The sequence below is a fragment of the Stegostoma tigrinum genome, chromosome 1, assembly GCF_030684315.1.
Source record: "Stegostoma tigrinum isolate sSteTig4 chromosome 1, sSteTig4.hap1, whole genome shotgun sequence".
In the NCBI taxonomy this organism is placed as follows: domain Eukaryota; kingdom Metazoa; phylum Chordata; class Chondrichthyes; order Orectolobiformes; family Stegostomatidae; genus Stegostoma; species Stegostoma tigrinum.
The window spans coordinates 120,766,971-120,793,100 of record NC_081354.1 but is presented as its reverse complement, the minus strand read 5'-3'; the positions used below and the strand labels follow the sequence as shown (position 1 = coordinate 120,793,100).

General features: G+C 40.6%; 1 protein-coding gene across 1 annotated transcript in view; it reads left to right on the top strand.

Annotated features, from left to right (window-relative positions):
* Positions 1-26,130, top strand: part of LOC125456169 (zinc finger SWIM domain-containing protein 6) — a 198,262-nt gene that overhangs the window by 91,436 nt on the left and 80,696 nt on the right. The window contains exons 2-4 of the mRNA XM_048538990.2: positions 16,962-17,318; positions 18,637-18,785; positions 24,493-24,643. Of these exons, the coding sequence (XP_048394947.1) occupies positions 16,962-17,318; positions 18,637-18,785; positions 24,493-24,643 (657 nt within the window). The remainder of the gene's footprint in view (positions 1-16,961; positions 17,319-18,636; positions 18,786-24,492; positions 24,644-26,130) is intronic.

Below are 26,130 nucleotides of genomic sequence, written 5' to 3'. Positions count from 1 at the left end.
AATTTCATCGGCATTGGTAAGCCCACATCTGGAGTCTTTGTCTCAGGCAGTTTTCCTGTGAGGAAGATCATGTAGAAAGCATCTGTGTTTGCATAAGAATGTGAGATGATTATGTATTTTGTTTATTCATCTAGGCAAAAATGCCTCTTTATTCTGTGTATTCAGTCAGTATTCCCTCTGAGCTGCATGACTGCAACCATTGGGACGTTTGCTTCACACTGGTGTGCTAACACAGTGACATCTGCTTCCAGATGCATTGACCTAGGACATCCAGAAATGAGAAAGAAAGGAAGAGGGAATGTCATTTGCAGTGTTTTAAATATGCCTGCTCTGTACTTGCAGCAATTTGCTGTGAGAAACTTCAACGTTTTTGTTTCGTTTCTTGGGATCCAAAACTAGGTTTAAACAAACTCTCAAAATCAAATGCTGAACACTTGAACATTACTCCCTGTACTAGGGATCAGAATCCACAAAATAGTCCACTGTTTAGGATCTGAGAAGAAACTTGTTCACTTGAGATGTGAACTGTCAAAATTCTCTATCACCAAGGGATGTGGATGCGTAGTTGCTTGTTTGTTTGACAGATCACTGAATCGATATCAAGGATTATGTGAATAGTTGAGGAAGGTGTAGTCAAGTTGGAAGATCAGCCATGCTCTGATTGGCTGGGACAACAGGTTAGAGAGGTAAGGTTTACCTCTGCCATTTATTATGTTCCTTAAGCTTATGCTGCAGTACAGACTTTTGCGAGAGAAAACATGTTGGAAAAGAAATTGATTTGAATTAGTTTCCTATCGTATTGCTAATTAGAAAAGAATAAAACACTTTTTTTCCCCCTTCCATATATACTCATCGGTTTTAGCGATGAAGCAGGATATTTGAAGATGAAGAACGTAAACCATCTTGCATCTCAGGTGTTTTTGGTCTTTAAAACTCTGTCTATCCCATTGTTTATAATGTTTTATTGGATCAATGGCCTTTTAGTGTGCATTCTTATGTTCTGAAATATAACTGAGTCTGCTGATCTGAAGATTGATCACTTAAATTTAAACTTTGATACAAAAGTGATGACCTTCTGTTATCACTGGAATATTAATCCAGAGACCCAGGTTCAAATGACAGTGGAATTTAAATTCCACTGAAAATCTGGAATTAAAAGTCTAATGATTACCATGAAACTATTGTCAATTTTCATGTCCTATCTGGTTTTTTTAGTATCTTTTAGGGACAAAGTACCATTTTTACCTGGTTTCAATAACATAGACTCCATACCCTCAGTAATGGAATGGGCAATAAATGCTAACCCAATCTGCGATGCCTTCATCCCATGAATGAATGAAAAAAGATTTAATTAATTTACCGCATGTTGATTTATCAAATACATTTATACATAAACAAGCTAGTGTTTATAGTAAGGCTTTTAAAAATGCTATTACACACATCATAAGACTGCAAATGTGGCTGTTACAATTACAATAGTATTTTGATTTCCAAAATAGTACGAATTAAAATTTGAAAATGAAATCACTTGAAATGTGTTGGAATTCAGTCCTGTCTGTTAAAATGGTTATATGTGCTCTGTGTGGAAAAATGTTTGCCTAGGAACTTTAGCATTATTTTTGAAATTTAAATAAAGGTATTTAAACTTCTTGGATTTAAAATAAAACTTTTGTACGGGGCGGGGGAAGGCACTGTAAGTAACAGGTAATTGGAACTGCAGATTCTAGAGAATCTGAGATGACACTGTGGAGCTGGATGAACTCCCTTGGCCTGCTGTGTTCATCCAGCTCCATGCTTTGTTATTACTGTGTAAAATAACACACTGCAGATTAATAGATTTAGTTTTAAAATAAAATTACCTGATTTTACAAAACTAAGTAACACCATCAAAGTAGTGAGCAGGATTGTAGACTTTTCTTAAATCACTTCAGTTTAAATTAAAGCAGGAACGCCACCACCTGCAAGTTCCCCTCCAAGCCACTCACCATCCTGACTTGGAAATATTGCTGTTCCTTCACTGTCACTGGCTCAATTTTGGAATTCCTGCCATAAAGGCATTATACTTGCTTCTACAGCACATGGACTACAGTGGTTCAGGAAGGCAGCTCGTTGCCACTTTCTAAAGGGCAACCCGGAGCAGGCAATAAATACTGACCTGGCTTGTGATGCTCATGTTCGACAAGTGAATAAAAAGTTTTATTTGAAGATAGCCTAAAATCATCAAAATGGTTTACGCTTTTGTGTAAGAAACATCTTGTAATTCTTGCTGACTATGAGTCACCTTGCTGGAGAGCAGCTCACAATTTTGGAATCATGACAAGGAGTTAATTGGAATAGAAGCTTTTGAGAAGCATGGGATCATTGAGTCCACATGATGAAACTCTGGATCAATCTTTCAGTCCAATCCCTGGAAGGCAGCGCAACATGAAAAATTTGAATAATGTAGGTGTGTGACTGTTTGGACAAATTACAAGCTTTTCTAGCTATGACATAAATATTAAAATGACATGTACTTCAAATAAAAGTATGGTGCCTCTTACCACCGAAGGAGACGTATTATATATTGCTGCGTATGTCTTACTGCAAAGTACTTGTGATGGTAGTAAAAATTTTCCACTAGGATGAAGTACAATAATAGTCCCTTCATGAATGATTGATAATTTTGTTTTTTTATAAAATCCATGCTCTGTTGGCACCTGTGATGCTTCAAATACTTGCTAATGAACAGTCTGGACAGAGTGCTGTTGCACTATTGGCTCTGCATTGTTCCCTGGTAAGGCTATTGGAACCCTGCACTTCCCTGTTTGTCTGTGCAGAGAATTGTTGCTGGAATCTAAGTACAGTTAAATTTTTACCCGTTGCAGAAAGCCTGCTGTTCAGTACTGCTGAAATGTTCCCAGGCAGCTCACGTTAAAATTGAAGCTTTTGTATTTCATTTGTCAGAATGTGACATGCCTTTTTAGAGCAGCAACTTCATTCTTTAGTGCAGTACAGTTGTTGTGACATTGTTTTCACATTGCGCTGACGGAAAAATTACTGAGTACCTGGGACATAACATTGACATACTTTCTCCTCCCTGCCATCAAATCAGGACAGCAATTAACAATTTCCAAAGACCAACTCACACAGTGAAATTAAATGTGTATCTCCAATTCATTTAGTTCCCTGCAGGCCTGCACCCACCCCCAAATATAACTTTCAGGCTTTGTGTTTCTTGGGTCTTAAAAAGTGATAAAGTGAGAAACCTTTGAATTTTAATATTAAATGAAATGCTTTTGTAAACAAGTAGTCGAGACACTGAGGCATGATCCTGAGAGTATTCCCTTTCAGTTTCTGCACCGCTTTAGTGTGTGATTTGCATTTATACATTCCTTACATTGTGTAAAATTGAATCTCGTAGATATGATAGATTTTGTCAGTTACTTAGAGATTTTGGTGTTTAACTTTTTTTGGTTGTGCCTTAACAGCATATATGAAGGTAGGAGATTTCTGGTCCCCAAAAAATGGCTTTCACCCAGTTGCATAATATTTTCCAGTTCTTGTTCCCATATCTTGTGCTGCTTAAACAGTCTGAGAATGTTGGAATGTCGATGAAAGGAGGACAGGAGGATGTATTAGCAACATTTTTGAGAAGAGTGCATTAATCCATTGAAATAATTCCATGCGGTGCCCCTCTAGAGGAGATGACCCTCACATATTAGGGGGTTCCATTTTTGATGAGGTGGCCTAACTGTGGCGACAAAATGACAGCAGAAGGCAGCTCACCACCACCTTCTCAAGGGCAATTCTGGATAGGCAAGAAATGCTGGCCAGCCAGCGACTCCCACATCCCACAAATGAATAGAGGAAAAATAGGATCCAATTCCAGGTTCTCCAGCACCAGCAATTCTCACTGTGTGGGACTTGCAACCTGCATTCCCAGCCACGGCTGATTCCGTTCAGGGTGGGTGTCTCGAACCTCCTCCCTCTCACTTGTGGGTTTTGGGTTGCTGGAGAAACAGAAATCTGTTGATAGAGTTCACAGATGGCTGCCTTATGAGTGCATAGCTGAACTCTGCGGCTTGCTGATCGAATAACTCGGTGTGTTTTTATGGGTGGAAGTGAACTGTTTTCTTTGATATCTTTTGAGACTGTGTATTTTTGATTCTATTATTGTCACATATACTGAGACACAGTGAAAAATATGGTTTTGCATGCTAATGTGACAAATTATACCTTAAATACATCAGGGTAATAGAATGCAATGCACAATAATGTTACAGCTGCAGAGAAGGTGCCGAGTAATTGATTCTTCGACCTGTTCCTCAATGTCTTTTTGAACAAAATTGGGATTTGGAGTGAAATGCACCTTCTGTTACTGATGACATAATGGATCTCTGACACGTTGAGAGTTGTAAGAGGAGCATATTTTTGCAACAGTTTTGCATGTTTGCAAGTGTCTTTTAAGATTTGCCAATGTTACGCGTCTCATCAGTTCTCCAATACATACTGGGTGAGTGCCTTGGGGATGTAGGAGAGCCAAGAGTGGGTCATGGGGAGTGGCTGGGGATGAGGTGGTGTTGAGATGGACTTAAGAGCCTTTAATGCGATTAGACCTACACTAGCAGCAGAAGTAGACCGACCAATGTGATCGTGACTAATGTGATGATCCTCAAATCCACTTTCCTGTCTTTTCCCCCATAACCCTCAACTCCTTTTTTTCATGTAAAAATGTCTATCCCATTCTTGGATCTACGTATTGGTCCAGCCTCAACAGCCCTCACCAGTAAAGAATCCCATGATTCACTAGCCTCAGGAAGACATTCCTCATCATTACTGTTCTAAAGTGTCCGAAGCCCCTTATTCCCTCTTATCCTTGACTCTGCCGCAAAGTGAACATAACCTTTCCACGTTTCCCTGTCAAATCCCCTAAAACCTTTTACGTTTTGATACATCTCATTTTTCTAAATTCTGAGGAGTCCAACTGGTGTAAAATACCTGATTGTTAAGGTGGGCTTCCAGCAAGCCCACATCAGCACTTCACTCACTCCGTGGAGTTGGTAGTTCCAAGTCTGTTCTACCCATTCCCCCTCCTTGGATTGAAAATGGCATATAGAGGGACCATTTCTCTGTAGATGTTCTGGTGAGTCAGATAACTTCCATACTTTATTTCTTGAATTAGACATGGTAAATGTAACCATGGGTCAAAGTGAGTTATTTAGGACTGAGGTAGAACATAGAACATAGAAAAGTACAGCACAGTACAGGCCCTTCGGTCCACAATGTTGTGCCGTGGAATAATCCTAATCCAAAAATAAAATAACCTAACCTACATGCCCCTCAATTCACTGCTGTCCATGTGCATGTCCAGCAGTCGCTTAAATGTCACTAATGACTCCGCTTCCACGATTACCACTGGTAAACTATTCCATGCGCTTACAACTCTCTGGGTGAAGAACCTCCCTCTGTCTCCTCTATACCTTCCTCCTAACACCTTAAAACTATGACCCCTCGTGGCAGTCAATCCTGCCCTGGGGAAAAGTCTCTGGCTATCAACTCTATCCATGCCTCTCATTACCTTGTACACCTCGATCAGGTCACCTCTCTTCCTCCTCTCCAGAGAGAAAAGTCCGAGCTCAGTCAACCTCTCCTCGTAAGACAAGCCCTCCAGTCCAGGCAGCATCCTGGTAAACCTCCTTTGCACCTTCTCTAAAGCCTCCACATCTTTCCTATAATACGGCGACCAGAACTGGACACAATATTCCAAGTGTGGTCTCACCAGGGTTTTGTAGAGCTGCAGCATAACCTCGCGGCTCTTCAACTCGATCCCCCTGTTAATGAAAGCCAAAACACCATATGCTTTCTTAACAACCTTATCCAACTGGGTGGCAACTTGGAGGGAGCTATGCACTTGAACAGCAAGATCCTGCTGTTCCTCCACACTGCTGAGAATCCTGCCTTTAATCCTATATTCACCATTTAAGTTTGACCTTCCAAAATGCATCACTTTGCATTTATCCAGGTTGAACTCCATCTGCCATTTCTCAGCCCAGCTCTGCATTCTGTCAATGTCTCGCTGAAGTCTGCAATAGCCCTTGATACTATCAACGGCACCTCCAACCTTTGTGTCATCAGCAAACATACTAACCCACCCTTCAACCTCCTCATCCAAGTCATTTATAAAAACTACAAAGAGCAGAGGTCCAAGAACAGAGCCCTGCGGGACACCACTCAGCACTGACCTCCAGGCAGAATGCATACCATCTACAACCACTCTCTGCCTCCCGTCAGCCAACCAATTCTGAATCCAGACAGCCAAATCACCCTGTATTCCATACCTCCTGACTTTGAATGAGCCAGCCATGGGGAACCTTATCAAATGCCTTGCTGAAGTCCATGTACACCACATCTCCTCCTTGACCCTCGTCAACCTGTCTTGTGACTTCCTCAAAGAACGCGAAGATTTGTAAGGCATGACCTGCCCCCCTCAAAGCCATACTGACTCCCTTTAATCACACTGTCCTTTTCCAAATAGTCATAAATCCTATCCCTCTGAATTCTTTCCAAAACCTTGCTGACCACAGACGTAAGACTGACTGGTCTGTAATTTTCAGGGATTTCCCTATTCCCTTTCCTGAAAAGAGGAACAACATTTGCCTCCCTCCAATCTTCCTGTACGACTCCCGTGGAGAGTGAGGAAGCAAAGATCTTGGCCAGTGGCTTAGCAACCTCCTTTTCTCTCTTCCCGGAGCAACCTAGGATAAATCTGGTCTGGCCCTGGGGACTTATCAATCTTAATGTTTGCCAAAATTTCCAGCACATCAACTTCCTCAATCTTGATCTGTTCAAGCCTGTTTTTCTGCTCCTCAAAGTTCTCATTCACAACAAGGTCCCTTCCCTTAGTGAAAACCGATGCAAAAAAACTCATTTAGGGCTTCCCCTATCTGCTCAGACTCCACACACAAGTTCCCTACTTTCTCCCTGATCGGCCCTACTTTCTCCCTGATCATTCTCTTATTCCTCACGTATGAGTAAAATGCTTTCGGGTTCTCCCTAATCCTTCCTGCCAAGCCTTTTTCATGCCCCCTCCTGGCCCCCCTCAGTCCACTTTTGAGCTCCTTCCGAGCAAGCCTGTAATCCTCTAAAGCTGTGCTAGACCCTTGCTTCCTCCACCTTACGTATGCTGCCTTTTTCTTTTTGACAAGAAGCACCTCTGTACCCGTCATCCAAGGCTCCTTAATCTTACCCCTTCTTACATGTCTGAGGAACAAATTTATACATCACTTGCAACATTGTTCTCCTGAGATGAGGAGAAAGTTTCCATGCAGACAGTGGCAAGCCTGTTGAGTCCTTGGCCACAGGAAACTGTTGATCCATCAAGTTCTGGGGGCGAAAGGGATCAAATGATCGATAATATCTTAGAATAGTAGAGTAGCCTCCAAGAGCCAAATGGCCTACTCCAGCTCTTGCCTTGTTTTTATGTTGTCCTTCCTGTGTGGATGGTGAAACTGCAGTCCCTGTTATCCATCTGAGGATAAATGAGTAGTTGTTCGAGGGAGACGTTTTAAATTGTGTGCAGGGAGAGAGCCATCTTCAGTTCACGTTGCGCCTCATTTAGGGCGCTGCAATTATTTTAAAATCAAGTTTTTATTGATGTTACCTAGGTAACCTGATGTTCCATGAACCTGCACTTACCTCAAGGTGGAAGAGGGTATAATCAAACCATTGTGCAAATATCTGCTATTGAGAGTTTCAACGACTACTGTTGCTCACAACAAAAAGTGCGGTTGAAGTGAAGAAATGAATAATTATGGAGAAATATTATCCAACCATTTGTAAATGGGAGCAGGTTATGAAGACTGGATCTTTCCCTGATATTGTTGTAGATGTAATGCAATTTCATGGGATAGCATTCCACCTACTGTTGGAAACAAGCAAAGCCTTAAAATTACAAACCAACTTAATGTAAGTTCATGACATGTTGTCCTGAAAATACAACAGCATATGGGCTTCTCCGAATTTACACTCCAGATATGCGCTTCAATCCATCACTTAGCATGTACCTCCACATGCAGAGAGATCAAATTATTCTGGTTGTACACCAGTGCATTTCAATGCCAAATGCATTCTTTTTAAATTACTTCAAAGACTGTGACAATGAGGTGGAGGATGTTTTTGATATCCTTACTCTTCTCCCAGCTGCTATCCTATTGTCCATTCCTTTCTTCGCTTGCACTGTTTTCTCTCTCGTCCGTAAACGCCCATGATACTTCAGAATTGACACGTTGACTGCCATGAATGTTCAAATTCTGTGGTGAACGGAAATTATTTCATTTAAATGAGGAAGAAGTGTGCTGTGCAGTGCAGTATGCCTTTCTAGGAAGGCACTGATTTTGTTTGTTCTACTAGATGATTGGATAGCGATCTCATCATCTGAGATAAATGTGGATTTTCACTGTGTGTAGACAAAATATGGTAAAGATGAAATGGAAGATTTTGGATGCTAGTTGTGAGCTACTGCCTCTGATATGTTTTGATAACCTCTTTACAAAGAAACTATCCTGAATGTGCCTCTGATATGACTGATGCTCATCATTTCAGAAAAGTCCAAGTTCCATCCTAATTAAAATGCAACACTTGCAGTCACCTTCTCTTCCCCTCTCCCCCTCTCTCTGACAATAATAGAAAGTACACATTGGGCGAGGATGGTGCCAAGTCTGAATATTTGTGCTCTGTAGTTTGCTTGAGTTTTCCCCAAGAACAACTACTTTGTGAAGAGTATTGAATGCTTGCTGGTACCTATGGACATGAGGTCTGATGTTTTCAAATTTGAAAGAAAATTTGGAGAAAAACGTAAAAATAAATTGCGTATAAATTATACATGCGTCTTTTTGAAATCAGTAGTCGCATCAGTGATTTTAGTGAGAGCTTTTATTTATTTTGTTCGAAGTGGCAAAAGATGTAAATATTGTGCATTTGTCTACCATTTGGTTTCTGCACAAACCCACTTTTTTTAGTAACAAAGTTGAAGCACAATGTTTTATTTGGATGTCTTATTCATTGCCAAATAACGCTGGCTGTCATAATCATAGTGAAATAAGTTCCGTTTAGTTCCTACAAATGTGGCTTAATTTCTGTTTGATACGAATCTAAGAACAATTCAGTAGCCTTTTGGACTTGGGTTGTCTCAGCCATTTTTTCTGAAGTTTATTTACATTAAGATGTATGCGCTCTTTCCCACCTCGCATCAATTGCCAATGTCCAATACAATACTATACAAGACAACACGGGAGCGTGCCTTTCGGCTCACCAGGCCTGCGCTTACTCCAGTCCTTATTTAGACCTGCTACACAGTGAAAGGTCAGTCATCTCGGCTCCAGGAAACTTCTGCAGAAGTTCCTTGGTGGTGTCCTGGGGCCTAACCACTAGCTGCTTCAGCAATGTCCTCCCCTCCTAAAGTCAGAGTTGGTGATGTTCAATGATTACACCATTTGTAACTCCTCAGATACTGAAGCAATCCATGCTCAAATGCAGCAAGACCTGGACGATAACCAGGCTTGGGCTGACAACTGGCAAATAACATTGCCTGGCTTTTGTGTGGTATGAATGCCCATCAGTAATAAGATATAATCTGACCATCACTGAATTCCCCCACAATCATCATCCTGGGAGTTAGCATTGGCCAGAAACTCAATTGAACTTGTCATGTAAACAGTGGCTACAGGAGCAGGTCAGAGGTTAGGAATACTACAGCAAGAAACTCTCATCCCTGTCTCCCCAAAGCCTGTCCGCCATGTCAAAGGCACAAGCCAGGAGTGTGACGGAATACCTCCCACTTGCCTGGATGGGTGCAGCTCCAACAATACCTCAAGCTTGACACCATCCAGAACAGCAACAGCTCACCTGATTGGCACGGCATCCACAAGTATCCATTCCCTCCACCACCAACACTCAGCAGCAGCAGCAGCAGCAGCAGCAGCAGCAGCACTGGTACGATCTACAAGATACACTGCAGAAATTCTCTAAAGATCCTCCAACAGCACCCTCCAATCCCATGGCCACTTCCATCTAGAAGGACAAGGGCAGCAGACATGGGAACATCACTGCCTCCAAGTTCCTCTCCAAGCCATTCACCATCACTTGGAAGTATATCACTGTTTCTTCACTGTGGCTGGGTCAAAATCCTGGAAATGCCTCCCAAATGGCATTGAGGGTGTGCCTGCAGCAGGTGGACTGCAGTGGTTCAAGAAGGCAGCTCACCAGCACCTTAAGGGCAGCTAAGGACAAGCAAAAATGCTGGCCAGCTAGTGACGCCTCCATCTCACGTATCAGTTTAAAAACAAAACGCTTCCAAGCAGTATATTAGACCACTTTGTAACCTGCACAATATTGTGGGCTGTTAGTACTGGCACTGGCATTTAGAGTCTATGCTGTGCATGTTAAAAGTTGCAGCCTATCCTGGTAGAAATTGAAAACGTCGTCCTATACAATCCCAAGTCCTGTCATGAAATGTCTGCCTTACTTATAGTACAGAGAGCCCACTTTCAACTAATGATTTAATTCTCATTGTCACCTGTGTAGACTCTCCTCTTTCCTAGTTTGTGCTTCCGCCACATCCCTCTGCCCTGCCCGTACATTCTCCCTCTCTCTCGCTCCCACCCTCACCCTAATGTCATCAGCATAGACAACCTTTTCCTGGCTGCTTCTGGTTCTGAAATAGTCAGTGAACTTGAAACTTTTCTCTCGGTGGATATGGCAACATCTGTGGAGTTTCTCCAGCAATTTGTTTTTTGTTTCAGATCTCCAGCATCTGCACTTCTTTTGTTCAATTGAAAATTATATATTCTCATGAACATAGCTCCTTTCTGACTCAGTTGCTAAAGGCATAATGTGTTTTAAAACTGGGTTAATCAGGTCAGGAAGTTCTGTGCTGATGATCTCAGTTGGCTGACTTGGGGGAGGGAAAAGGCTACAATTGACTACAATCAGCACTACAAGCCATCATGGTAAGGACAAAATCCATGAAGGTTTACATGTCTGATCACTATCCAATGAGTGGAGCTGGAATGTGTGAGCACCACTTGACTGTGTTCTGCGGTTGAGATGCTGCCTGACTTTTTGCACCCTTAATTATCAGGTTTGTCTTCAAACAGTAATAAAGTTTCAATTTATTGATTTCACACCACATTTTCAAAATTTTTTATGTGGGTTTATCACTCACTGGAACCCTGAGTTATTAATGTATGAAACTTGTCTTATGATGAGGGAGTCAGTGACCTAAGGAGTTCTAATTTGTTCTGTATGTAGATATTAGTCCCAAATTACTCAGACTTCTGTAATGAGTCACGATCTTGAACAGTAGCTGATCTGAGAAGTGTTCTCATAAATATTTGTATCATACAGCACGGAATGGTGGATTTCACACATGGCAGGATCCAGAGTTTTAATACTGTCAGCTGGTTTCTTTTGCTTGTTCTGCATGGCTCCAGATCTCTGTAGATATTCATGGGTTTTCTATCACAGAAAGTGGTCTCTTACTGTTGTCTCGGATTTGTTGAGGGATGGGGGTGGGTGGGAGGCGAGTGCCATGGGTGGAAAGAAAAATTGCTGCTGTCACTTGTTCACCCTAAATGCATATCTTGCTGGGTACCTGTAAGTGGCTTGGGTGCAATATGAAGTGTGTTACTTCCATGGCCGTGTCATTTCTTTAGAGCTTGGTTCAAGAGAAAGTTGCAGTCTAGCAGAACATGGACTGCCGCCACATTCTTGTTATAATTATCCATTTAATTTTATGTTTACACCCTTGGATTATAAGCAGAACAAGTTAGTAAATAACACTGATATTAAAATATGGGTCTTACTTCACTGAGAGATGATTCAGTTTCTAGATTTTAAAAAAATTCTTGCTTTTCACATTGATAGGTGACTTCTTTATAAATATGCTTTTGCAGTTCTTTCAGTAACGCAGATGATGTTTGGCAATTTGAATCTCAAGGAAAATGGAACAACAGAGGCTAGCTTAATTACACCTAGAAATGCAGGAGAGTTTTGGATTCAGCACTGAATTTGATTTTGTGCTAAATTTACCTCTGCATCGTTGTTCACGTGATTTTTTTTGTTTTGCATCTTTGGTGATAAGAAATCCTGCAAATGGAAATAATGTCTGCAGACTTAGAAATAACTGCAGGAAGTAACAGGAAAGACAGGAGTCAATGGGAATGTTTAACACTAAAACTGCATGGATATCTCTACCTGATTTGAAACTGACTTCATCAGAGATATGCCACCAAAAGCTTTCCTTTGGGAGGATGGGGGTGAACTAAGCCTTTTCAGAGAAACTGGTATTAATGCTGCACTGAAGATGGTGATGAAATGCTCACGAGAGACTCAATTTCCTTGGCATTTCATTCTAACCTGGAAGAGTGTTCTGCAGACAACTTTGACCGTGTTCCAGATGCAGAAATGGAAATTACCCAAGTTTGTTGTGTTGCTGAAATTCAGTACAATTTTGCACAAAATAATACAATTCAATCAAGTTTTAGACTTCAGTCCAAAATATACAAATAATCTGTACCTAAAATGTGATTTAAATGTTTTAATGTATGTATTGCTACCCTGCATGTCATACTGGAAAGAATGAACCTTGAATATTAATTTGAATAGTATTGTGCAACATGATTTCTCAAAGTAATGTGAAAATTTATGGCTTTTGATCAAGTTCATGTAGGCTTGCGAAAGAAACCATTGCCTCTGAACTTGAGACTGCACCAGATTGAGTGATAGCCTGTCATATGTTACTGCATTATCACCCACCAAATCAAACCCCTTGGTAACTGAGATTTTACTTCCTTAAAGGGTTTGCTGTGTGAAACACTGAATTGTTTTGATGTTTGTTGCATTACTTTCTTGTCAGTGGGCATCTCAAACTGTGCGTGAAAAACATTCTAAGCACTTTGCTTTGTGCTTTCGGTGGTTGCTTCTGAGGTCCTCACTTCATCCCATTTATCTGTCTGTCTGTGTTTCATAAACACAGTCTTGATCCCCATGCTGACTTTTTATTCTAATTTTTTTTGACAAAGCTGAAGAAATAAACACTGCAATCATCCAGACAACAATTATTCCTCAGTGTTTCCTACTTTTTTTCCCAATTAGGATGTAATGACCAGTAATACTTGATTTATTTAGCTGAGAGGTACAGCTGTCAATGCTGAGAGTGAAGAAACTTAACTGTACAACGTGGGATTCATTTATTTTGTGCTAATTTTGCTTAAGCTGTAGAGTTGATCAGGAAAGAATCTGATTGTTTGATACTGACATGAGGAAAGAGATGGGGTAAATGAATAGTGTGTATCAAGTAAGGAGGGGCATGGCTGTGGAAGATTTAGTGACACAAGTTTTTGATTTCGTAAACACCTGGCTGCAACCTTGCAATCTTAAATCTGAAGGGATACGTATGCTGTCTTAATTTTAGCCATGTACCTTTTGCTTTGAAGGCAGCCATCATGGAACTACGCTGAATTTAGCTCTTTTTTCTGCTGAATATCTCAATGGCGTTCATTTTCTTTAAAAGCCTTCATCATCTTTCCTGAATTACTACCTTAAATTGTACTGAGATGAAGTTCCATGACTCTGGTCTCATTATCATCGTACGAGGTCTACAGCACAGAAAACGGCCCTTCATCCCATCGAGCCTGCATCAGACAAAAACTACCATGTAATTTATTCTGATCATGTTTCAGGCACTTGGCTGAGAGCTTTGTACCCTGTGCCTCATGCTTGGGATGAATAAACTTGTCCTCGGATCCCCTCTAACCTCTTGTCTGTTATCTTTTAAATCTGTGCCCCCTAGTCATTGATACCTCTACCAAGGGGGAAGGCTTCTTTGTGTCCACACTATCAATGTGTGAACTGCCAAAAATATAATGCTGAAACTAGTCCCACACTCAGCTCGTAGCCTTAAATGTTATGACATTTCATGTTCATCCAAGTACTTTCTAAAGGTTGAGGTTACCCACCTCAGCTGGCTGTCCTATTTTGGAGCTGTTAAGTTAAATTGTTTCCTGTTTGATGTTGTGTGCCTGCTATCTGCTGAGTGTCCAGTTAAAGCTGGGTATGTTGACTGATTAAAGGGGAACTAAATTACAGAGACATACCTGTATGTGTGACAGCAGACATGTTAAAGCATTGACAAAACTTCAGCATGTGTGCACAACCTAATAGGTCATCCCTGTGTATATCGGGAGTAGAACACAACTGGAATTTTGCCTTCTGGCCTTTATGTTTAAAGTAAAAAAGAATTTCCTTGCTGCAGGACAGCTTTTTAAAAATTTTTTGTGGGATACGAATTTCACTAGCATTTATTGTTCATAGCTGCTGTCAGGAAGTTCCAGGACTTTGACTTGTTGAGGTAAGGATTAGGAGCAGGAGTAGGCCATTTGACCCTTGAGCCTGGTCCACAGCTATAGGTTTGTGTGGGATTCCTAGTCTATCCACCCGCTCCTTATAACTCAGCCTTCCAGTCTCAGTAGCATCCTTGTATATCCTTTTTTTGTGCACTTTCCCGTTTAATAACATCTTTCCTATAGCAGGTCGACCAGAGTTGTATGCAGTCCTCCAGATGTTGCCTTACATTCTAGCTGTACAAGACACTTGTATCATACCAACTCCTACACTTTGCACCTTCAAACCACTTTCAAGCAACTATGTACCTGCATGCCTAGGTTTCTGTTCACTGACACTCCCCAGGGTCCTAGCATTAACTGTGCAAGTCTAGCCCTGGTTTCGCTTACTGAAATGCATTTATTTAAATTAAACTCCTCCTGACATTCCTCAATCCTCTAGCCCCAGTTGATCAACATCATGTTGTACTCTTGGATAACCTTCTTCACTGTCCACTACACCACCAATTTTTTTTTTGTCACCTGCAAGCTTACTGTCTGATGATGCTTTGGAAATGGTGATGGTTTGACTTTTCCCCAGGTGGAGATTATCATTATCCAGTATTTGTGTGGCAGAAATGCTGTTTGCTGATTAACACTTTGGGGGAGTCCAAGCCTGGATATTGGCCATGACTTGAGGCATATAGGAGTGGACTGCTCCATTATCTGACGAATTTGAGTTAGTATCTCCACACTTAACTGAGTGAGTAAGGAAAATCATCAGTTCCTCTGCCATTATAATTAACTTGATAGCTTTGAATTGAATAAAGCTATGTATTCGTTAAATTAAGTATCTTAGCTTGTTAAACTATTGGGGGAACCAGTATGGTTCCTGCCATTTTAAGGGTGAATTTAGTTCTGCTGTGGACCTGCAGCTGAGTGAAATTTCCAGGTGTAGTGGTTCGCTGAGGATAAGGTTGATTACTTTTTATCGTCAATTTTATCTTGGCTCCATGTGCCTACCTGCCTGGGCATGTAATGTCTTTGAGATGTAGTGCCAACTTGCATGGGACTCAAATTTTCGAAAAGTGCGATGACTGCTTGTGAGAGTCAGAGGAAAAATTGTAAATCAGTGGTCCTGGGGTCACAATAAATTACAGCAACATTCTGGGGCATTGGGCAGAACAATAACATCTTGGAGTTATCACACGAATGACTAAAAATTCTAATTTTCTTTTTATATCTGCCTTGAATATTCTGTTTAGATTCCTAGAATTGAAAGAGTCTTCAACTAATGAAAATTTAATGAGGTTTTAAAATCACTTGTCATGAACTTTGTTTACAGAAAATGGCAAAAAGTAACAATCACATGTTTAAACTATGACAGCTCTTGCTGCGAAGCTTTTGATACCAAACATCAGCTTTACTTGATAACAGTGTGGAGCTAGATGAACACAGCAGGCCAAGCAGCATCTCAGGAGCACAAAAGCTGACGTTTTGGGCCTAGACCCTTCATCTGATGAAGGGTCTAGGCACGAACCGTCAGCTTTTGTGCTCCTGAGATGCTGCTTAGCCTGCCGTGTTAATCCAGCTCCACACTTTGTTATCTTGGATTCTCCAGCATCTGCAGTTTCCATTATCACATCAGCTTTACTTGTCCTTGATGTACTCCAGGATAGTTAGAAGATCAATTTTGGATTATTTCTTTTAATTTGGTTGTAATGCAGCTTGTTTACCTTTTCTAAAGTTTTTGGTCATGTAACCTTGAGTGGAAAACTACTCCGTAAACTTTACTTGTGCTTGCTTGATACGTCTGTATTTTGTCTTCATATTTTCAATTACCGTGGCAAGTGGTCAAAAAATGCTGAAAGATTAGTTGGCTCTAAATGCAGTGGTTTGCTAACTTATTTCACATAGACTTTTTTTTTTCAAAAAAGTGCTTCGCCCTTTAATGCTCCTTTCCACTTTTTTCGAAAAAGAGGGGAGTAAACTTGAGCACTAAAACTGCTGGCTAAGTTTGTTCGCGTATAGAATTGTTTTTGATTGCTTTTGGCTTAGTTCCCACATTAGGAGATTACTTCTTTTTTAAAAAATTCTATTGACTCTGGAACAATGTGATACTTAAGAATTCAGTTTGTAGGAAGTCTCACCTGTAGGTAAGCAACACAACTGTTATTGTGGAGCGCTCATCTAAACTGGAAAATCTCCCACTCCTTTGACAAGTTGCGGCAACTCAATCCTGCTTGGTTTCCACCGTGCTGGATTGAAGCAAAGATGTGGGAGGGGATATGGTTATGGTTTGAGACTGTTTTAACTTGCTTGGCAAATAATTCATTTTGAGAGCTGAAAAATGCAAGATTTCACAGTTCTTGAGTGCTAGTTAGAAGATTCCCTCCCTTAGTGTTTAGTGAAATGTGGTTAAAACGATCACCTCTTTCTCTGCTCAAAAGCAAAGCAATATTTTTTTTCCTTTTAATGATTATGCTTTAATTGTTGACATTTTGTAATTTGAAAAGAAATATGCATTTCTTTGGCAGCGTATGGCAGGATGAGAGTTTGTTTAGTGCATTGTTGATGGATGCTTTCCTCTTTTATTTTCTGCAGGATTCCACTTAAGTGGCACAGTAATTGAACCTGCCACACAATCGGAACCAGAAACTGTTTGCAATGTTGCTATCAGCTTTGATCGTTGCAAAATTACCTCAGTGACCTGTGGCTGCGGAAACAAAGACATCTTTTATTGCGCGCATGTTGTAGCACTCTCGCTGTACCGGATTCGCAAACCTGATCAGGTCAAGTTGCATCTTCCCATTTCAGAGACACTTTTTCAGATGAACCGAGACCAACTGCAGAAATTTGTTCAGTATTTGATCACAGTACATCACACAGAAGTTCTGCCTACTGCCCAAAAACTAGCCGATGAAATTCTCTCTCTCAACTCCGAAATCAATCAAGTACACGGTAGGTTCAGCACGTTTACCTGACTGAGCTTTCTCCTCATTGGTTGAATTTGGAGTTTTAGAATTTGTTACTGTAACGTTTTAAGCCTGCAATTATAGACAGTGGGTTCAGTATTTATTAAAACCAAATCACGTGTATTAAGCAGGCAGATCTAAATCAGTAAGTGTGAGTGTCTTTCATGATGGTCTTCCATTCTGCACGACGTGAAATGTGCACGACTGCAAAATAAATCGGTAGCGACTCTCCATAGTCTGGATTTAGTGACCTTTTTGTTGTTTTATTTGAGTGCATGAAATCCATGGTGAAACATTTTGGGTAGACTTTGTTTAGCCATTGTGGTTAAAATAGTTGCTGTGACCAGACGGTTGCTGACATGATTTTTGTGTGCTTGTAAATATTCCATTGTTTAACAAACTAACTTCTTTCTACTTTCCTCCTCTCGTATTCTGTTATTCCTTTGGACATTCATACGTTGCAGTGAAGGATCATTCTGGAATCAAAAAAAGTTTGTTTCTCTCCCCAACTGCTGCCTGACCACCTGAGTTTCTCCAGCACTTTGGTTTAAAAGTTACTTTTTCTGTTTTTTCCTTTATTTTCATATTTTTGTCTTGTGATTTCTGAAGTTAACCTTATGTCCAATCCTTCCAGTTGTGATGGATTTTTTTGGTTTGTCTTTGGCTCCTGTCATGATCTGAATTAAGAATATGACTTTTAGAAAAGCACCAAAGCAATTTGTCAGGAATTCCGGGTGTCAGGCTTCTTTCTTACTGCTGTTGCTCAGCATTAAAAGACCAAGGCTTGGATGAATCTTTCAACATGTTGCAGTTGACTCTAGCTTTTTCCAAGGACCTTGTCAGTTATGTGCAGCATTCTTGCCATTTTTGGCAATTTGTTTTGTTTGCTTTTCAGGAATGTGAAATTTATTTTTCAGAGATGGAGACAAAATAAACTTATTTTCCAATTTCTCCCTCCCCTGAGGCTCTTTTCCATTGCTTTGTCTTTCCAACAGAGAATGGACCATTTTATATCCATAAGATGAAATTGGTCCTGTTTCCCGCCCAAAATACGATTTGTGTATCTCATTTGCGAAATGTGTAACCAACTTTCTGTGCTCTTGCACAAAGTGCAGGCATTGAGAACTGTCTCTCCAGGTCCTGTGACTAAGTAATCTACCAATTTTTACTACTGGAATTACTGGATTCATACTTCTTTTTGCCTGCCACACTCCCTCTGAACCGCATCTATTTCTTTCACTCTGTTAATATTAGAACTGAATTTAATCTGCTGCAGATTTAAAAGTTTTCTTCTTTGGATGAAGGTGCCCCTGATCCAACAGCAGGAGCCAGCATTGATGATGAAAACTGTTGGCACTTGGATGAGGAACAGGTTCAGGAACAGGTTAAACTCTTCCTTTCCCAGGGCGGCTACCATGGATCTGGAAAACAGCTGAACTTGTTGTTTGCAAAGGTATGGATTTTTAACTTGTCACTCACCCTGTAGCTGATGTGAATGTATTACCTGCAAACGTCAGATCAATGACAAAACTGACAGCTGACAAGAAGTTAATCAAACTATAGACCTGATGAGGTGTAGAAGTAAAATAATTTGAGCCTAAAATATTAATGTCATCAACTGTATCAAAGCTGGTGCGTTGATAATTTGTTATTCTGATTTGATTTGTTTCTTTTAAGGACTTCTATAAGTTTTTAGTTTAAAGGTGCCTTGGAGCTCCATCGATTTTTAACACAATGGATGTGGCCTGTTGAAATGCTGAAAGAAGCAGATTCTTTGCATAGGAATCTACAAAATGCTGTAGATTATATAAAGGTGACCCCTTGAAGTCAATGCAGACTTTGACAAAATAGCTCCTGATTTTGTTATCGTGGATAGCATCTCTTGCTTTGTGATAAATGCTATCTTTTTTGGTGTCAATTTCTTTGGAAGCAATAGAAGCAAATAGCTTATCATAGAATTTCATCAGACCATTTTATTAAAATGCATCCACACTGTCGTGCAGGGACGTTGGACAGGACAGTGTAATCATATGGCACAGCTCAAATTGAGTCAGGTATTTCCCCTCACGTTGTGACTTGGTATAATGAATTTTAAATATGAAGGCTATACTTTGTCCATTTCTGAAATATAAATGGCATCATAACTTCCTTCCCTATATTTTGCTTATTTTGCTCAAAGACTGCTGTAAACATATACCAATCCTGCCAACCAAGCAGGGAGTCTGTTCAAATGCAGATCAGAATGAAGAACTGAAGTCGTTGTTGACTTATTTTCACGCACCTACTGTTATGTGAGCCTAACTGTCCACCAGAAATAGAGGATTACTGAATTCTCCTTTGCATTTTGATTATTGTGTGTTGGAAGTGGGCCTCAATGAATCTCTTTGGAGGAGAAATAGCTAATTGGAAGCTCAAACAATTAAGTTAAATATTCAAGTTAAAATTCAAAATAAATGTTTTCGGTCTGCCACACTTGTATCCATGGCCATGGTCTTCTCCACAGCTGTAGCATTTGGTTAAAATGGGTACGTTGCAAAATCTTTCAGATTTAAAGCATTAGAAATCGCCAACTACAGCACATTGGAATGGTGGAGTTTGAATTAGCAATGCAGTTTTCCCCTGGGCCCACCCATATGCTGAGTTTTTGTCTCAGCTGTGCTGATATGAAGTGTCAAATAAAAGAAAAGCTGGTCCTACAGTAGAAGAGGGATTGGCAAGATAACTTGTCTTTACCCTTCTATTGGCAGAAACCTGGCTTCATGTTGGTTACTGGACCTCCTTCTGGGTTTTAAAATAGACCCATGATGACAGTTACAAGCAAGAAATGCTGTCGTTTATTATTTGTTTCATAAGTAATAAGCATCACACTCAAATCCAGTTTGCAATCATATGGTGTACTATATATTTTCCCTCTTATAGACACCCTGAGGGTACATGCAGCAGCTGTCCTGTTCAGTCAAACGGTGCATGCTGATTGGCTAATTAGCAGTGGGAACATTGACTCTCATTTGAAGTAGATGAAGAAATATACAGCAGAGAAATGACCATTTGGCACAAATAATGTGTGCCAGGATTTACTTTTATATAAGCAATTGTCCTAATCACAATTAAGAACCCTGCCTTCATATCCTTGCAATCTGTTTCCTTCATACATAATATAAGCTGAACTGTTGACCTAATTTATGTTATGCCCACCAGTGCTGGAAATGAAATCCTCTTAATTTTTGCCTGAATTTTTTGACATTTTTTTTTTTCTCTGTGACCATTTCCTGGCCCTGACCCCAGAGGGTTTCAGTAGTACCCACTCACTTACTTTTGAGAGGCAACTAATGAGCAGTTTGCTTTCATGTGTCAAAATAGACATAGTTGGTGGGCAGTGGAAAGAGGAGTCAACCCAGTCTGTCACTGGGGCTGTAGTAGGTTTCTGCTATGGTTGATGGACTCCCAAAAGAGAGGGCCACAAGGAGAACATGAAAGGGGCTGGAGTCACAATCCCCAGCGTTCTCTGAGCCACCTGTAGTGATAGAGGCCTCTACCTATACCTCCTAGCCATGGGTTTGTTCTTGTTTTCTGGTCATTTTCCAATCTTATGTAAAGCTGGAGCTGCTGGTTATTCTTAACTGTGCACTCACCTTTTATAAGCAGGAGTGTCACAAACACCCCAGAAGTCCTGGGTACCTCCAGGAAAATTGCAGCCTCACCACCAAAATCACCTCACTCAAAACTTAGAGCTCCAGATGCTGAAGGTCTGAAAAAAATGAAACCAGTTGGAGGAACTCTGGTATGGCAGCAGCTGTGGAGAGAAAGCAGAGTTATAGCTGACTCAATGTTAACTCTTGTTTCTCTCTTTACAGACCTACTGAGTTTCTTAGTTATAGAAACGTATAGCACAGAAACAAGCCCTTCGCACCATATTGTCTGGGCTTAGCAGGCATTCTAAATTAATCTAATCCCATCTGCCAGCATTTGGCCCTTCTTAAACCCTTCACGTTCATAGACATATCCAGGTGCCTTTTTGCATGGTTCTCGTACCAGCCTCCTCCCCTTCCTGTGGCAGCTCATTCTGTATAAGCACCACACTCTGCATGACAATGTTGTCCCTTAGATCCCATTTAAATCTTTCCTCTCTCACCTTAAACCCATGCCCTTTAATTTTGGACCATGTTTTTCCCCAGGGTACAGGACTTTGACTATCCAGAGATAGCAAGAACTATTCATGCTCCTCATGATTTTATAAATGTCTACTGGGTCAACCCTTAACCTCCTCCGCTCTGAGAAAATAGCTTGGCCTATTCAGCCTCTCCCTATAACTCAAACCGGCCAACCCCACCAACGTTCTTGTGAATCTTGTTTGAACCCTGTCAAGTTCAGTATATTTACTAAAGCAGGGAGACAGAATTGAGCTCGTACTCTGAAAATGTCTTCTCCAGTGTCCTGTACAGTTGCAACGTGACATACTGTATGTCTTGACCAATGAAAGCAAGTGTGCCAAATGCTGCCTTCACCATCCTATGTCCCTTTGTTAGGCAATGTTCCCCAGAGTCCTGCCATTAACTCTACAGGTCCTACTCTGATTTGACTTGCTGAAATACAACTCTCTGCGTTTATCTCAACTAAACTGCATCTGCCACTTCTCGGCCCGTTAGTCCATCTGATCAAGATCTCTGTACTCTGAGCTAACTACCTTCACTGTCCCTATACCACCAACTTTGGTGTCATCATTACCATGCCTCCTACATCCATAGCCAAATCATGTCTAGAAATGAAGAAAAGCAGCAGACCCATCACTAATCCTTGCAGCACGTTGCTGGTCACAGGCCTCCAGTCCAAAAAAAACCCTTCACTACCACCTTGTGGGAGGAAACCAGAGCACCTGGAGGAAACCCACGCAGATACGGGGAGAATGTGCAAACTCCACACAGACAGACGCCCGAGGCTGGAATCGAACCCGGGTCCCTGGTGCTGTGAGGCTGCAGTTCTAACCACTGAGCCACCATGCCACCCAAGAATCTGTTGTAATTTAACATAAAAATACTCCAGTCTCTTTCATATTTCCTCACAAGAACATCCTAATGAATCTGTACTGTATCCTTTCTAAAACCTTAATACCTTTTGTCTAATGTTTTTAGCCTGATATTGCATTCAGCATCCTCAGTGCAGGTTTTATTAAGATTTAATGTCAGTTCCTCATTATCGGCTTGGTTTTCGTATTCTATCCCTCAGTGGAAGTTATCGCTCTTGTCCTGTGCCCTTATCTAATTGGGATAATGCATTCAGTGCTTGAAAATTACTCTGCTGTTTCACACCATCCATCTTACTTTCATAAGTTAACTGCCTTTTTAAACCAAAATGCTCTATGCCAGCTGACTGCCTTTTTTTCTAAACTCCTGTCTTGTCAATATCCCTAGACAAGTTCTTTCAGTCTTAGTCGTGTTTGCATGTTTGGCACCAGTCCCTCTTGGACTATGTCCAAATTGTTTGGGTGCCGTGAACAGAAGACCACTCTTGGGCGATACCACTACCCACTCACCCATTCTTAAAAATCACTTTTATCTCCTTTCCAGTCTTGACCAAGTTTTAATCTGGTTTTCTATCCTTCTTAATTCTTAGCCTCTGTTTAACCTCTGACTTTGACTTAGCCTCTGCATAACCTTCCAAATGCTACCTTGACCAAGTCTTTCCAATAATTTGTGCAGTGCATCCATCACCTTTTCCCAAATGTAGCATGTCTATTTCTCAAGAATTTTGAGCACAATCATCCCATAAAATCCCTGGTGATTGCATCAGTTTTTCCTGTAAATAAACATATGGTAGATACATATGAAATGAAAGACTCAAGTTGTGAAGTAAACTAGGTAAACTGGTCTGCAAATACTTACATTTGGTCAATCTCCCCTACGGTTTTTTAAAAAAAGCTTGTCGGACATTGGCCATTCTTAAATTTCCTGGTGGACATCATCCACAGTCATTTGAACCCAGAAGTGTGGTGTATGATGTTCCATTTACAATTTTCTCCCTCTGCCCTTTCACAATTATAATCCATTTAAGGTTTTCTATATCATTTCTGATCTTGCCCAATGCTTTCAGCATTGCCCTTTATAGCTGTGCTCAGTGATCATTGTGTGTTTGTTGGGATTGGGGAGCTATTTAGCTGACAGCTTCTTTTAATATTGTACAGCAGTCCACAAACCCTTTTTTATTTGAACGAGTATTCATAAATCTATGCAAAATAGTTCCAATGTTCTTATAAATTACCATATTTTTCTTGATAAGGCAAAGCAGCCATGTATATTCCCACATCTTGCCCAATCCAAACTTCATGCTCATATATTTATGGAGGGCTGTTTCTTTGTGTCTGATCTTGACAAACTGCATTATAAAATGGATCAAAACCTATTCAGTCATATAATCATGGAATCCCTGCAGTGTGGAAACAGGCCCTTCAGCCCAACAAGTTCTCACCAACCCTCAGAGCATCCCACCCAGACCCAACCCCCTATAACCCATCTCATCTACACACCCCTGAACAATTTATCATGGCCAATCCACCTAACCTACACATCGTTGGACTGTGGGAGGAAGCCAGAGCACCCGCAGGAAACCCACGCAGACACTGGGAGAATGTTCAACCTCTGTACAGACAGTCTGAGGCTGGAATCAAACTTGCATCCCTGGTGTTGTGAGGCAGCAGTCACGTTTTACCACTGAGCCACCATGCTGCCCAAGTCTTAAACACCTACATCCAGAGTAAATTTTTCAGTCCGTTTAGACCAAGGTTGATGTTTTTCCACTCTGGCATGGTGGGCTTGCTTATTGTCTGACATCTTGAATATCAATGCACCAGTTGTGCCAGTGGCGGCTTTGTTTCACCATGATAATGTTAGACAAGTGGTTGATTGTTATTGATGAAATAACTGGTCCAAGATCACTTTGTTTTAGAATTCACTTTGAATGATTGTGGCGACCGGAATAACTAAGCAATTGAATTGATAGATTTTTATTTTCTTCCTTGGTTGAAACTGTTGAGCAGACCTGTTGGCCTGCATAAGAAATTGCCTCTGCAAATACGTTTTCAACAAATGCATATCTTGACAGATATTTAATAAATGGCCCATGATGTCTGCAACTTGCTCTTTAAATAAATTGTCTTGTTTTGGCAGGTGCGGGAGATGTTAAAGATGAGGGATTCAAATGGTGCTCGAATGTTAACATTAATAACAGAACAATTTATGGCTGACCCCCGTCTGTCTTTGTGGAGGCAACAAGGAACAGCCATGACTGACAAGTATAGACAACTCTGGGATGAACTAGGTAAATAAGTTCTGTAAAAGAAAGATGTCTCTTAAATTTTTGCAAGAGTTATATAGTGGAGGCTTCGGTTCTTTTTATCACTTGTACCTTCTGCCATAATTTAGAAACATGGCAAATATTCTAATGGTTAAAACTTAGGTCTTGGTGGCAATCGAAGTGAAAATCTTTGTCCTGTCTCTGAAGAAATTAGACAGTATTAAGCTTTCAATTAACACTGACTGAGTTAGGTTAAAGTCAGAATCTTTGTCTCTTTGTCTATTGTTTACCAAGTGGGCTGTAAATGCTGAATACTGTCTGCCAAGTGAAGCAATGAAACTGTGGAATGCTTGTTACTACACAGGTGTGCTATTCCTTGGAGATGAAACGCCTAAAAACTGGTTAATTAAAAATATTTCCAGCTGAAATCTTACTGTGATAATGGTTTTGGTTAAACATGGTTAACGTCAAAACTTCTCTCCAATTTATTCATAAATCAGCTTTTTAGAAAGCATTCCACATTTGCTGCTTGCTACAAATGTTTGAAAACTTGTTGCCTGACTTTTATTGTAGATTAAGAATGAGAAAGAAGTAGAATTGTTGCTTTGCAAATAAGTGTCACTTTCTATAGCTTTAAGCAACCTTGAATGAAGAGTTTAAAAATAGTGTGTAAATGCTTGAAATTTTAAGTAAAAACAACTTTCTGATCGGAGCAAATCTTTCAGGTGTTGGCCTCTCCTCTGGAAGATGTTCAAGAACTTGTGATCTTCTCTGTTACATTGATAGTCTAATCTAGGATGCTATTCAGTTTGCAGACATCTCTTTTTTTTTAATCAGTTCTCTGATGCAACAATATCATTTACAAAAAAATGGAAGTCACCTGATGCTCATTTTGTTTCATTTAGTTGATTGGTTTTGACCAACTTGAAGTGTTGTTTAATCTACATTTAATGTAAAGATCAGGAGCCTAGATAGAAGCACAGTGGACATGGATGTGAAGGATTACAGGATTTTGACAGGTTGCAAACATTTGAGTTAAGGCCATAATAAATAGGAGCAGAAATTAGGCCACTCAGCCCATTGAATATTCTCCTCCATTCAGTCATGGCTGGTAAGTTTCTCCCACTCTCTCCCCGTTATTCTTGATCCTCTTGACAATCAAGAACCTATCAATCTCAATGACCTGGCCTCCACAGCCTTCTGAGGCAGTGAATTCCATAGGTACACCACTCTTTTTGGCTGAAGACGTTTCACCTTATCTCTGTTCGAAAAGGTTTTCCCTTTTACTCTAAGGCTGTGCCCTCAGGTCCTAGTCTCCTACAAATGGAAATATCTTCCCAACATCCACTCTGTCCAGGCCATTCAGTACTCTGTAGAATTAGAACCCCCCCCCCCCCCCCCACGCCCCCGCTCCCCCATCCTTCTAAATTCCATCGAGTGTAGATCCAGAGTCCTCAAACGTTCCTCATATGTTAAGCTTCTCATTCCTGAGACCATTCTGGTAAACCCGC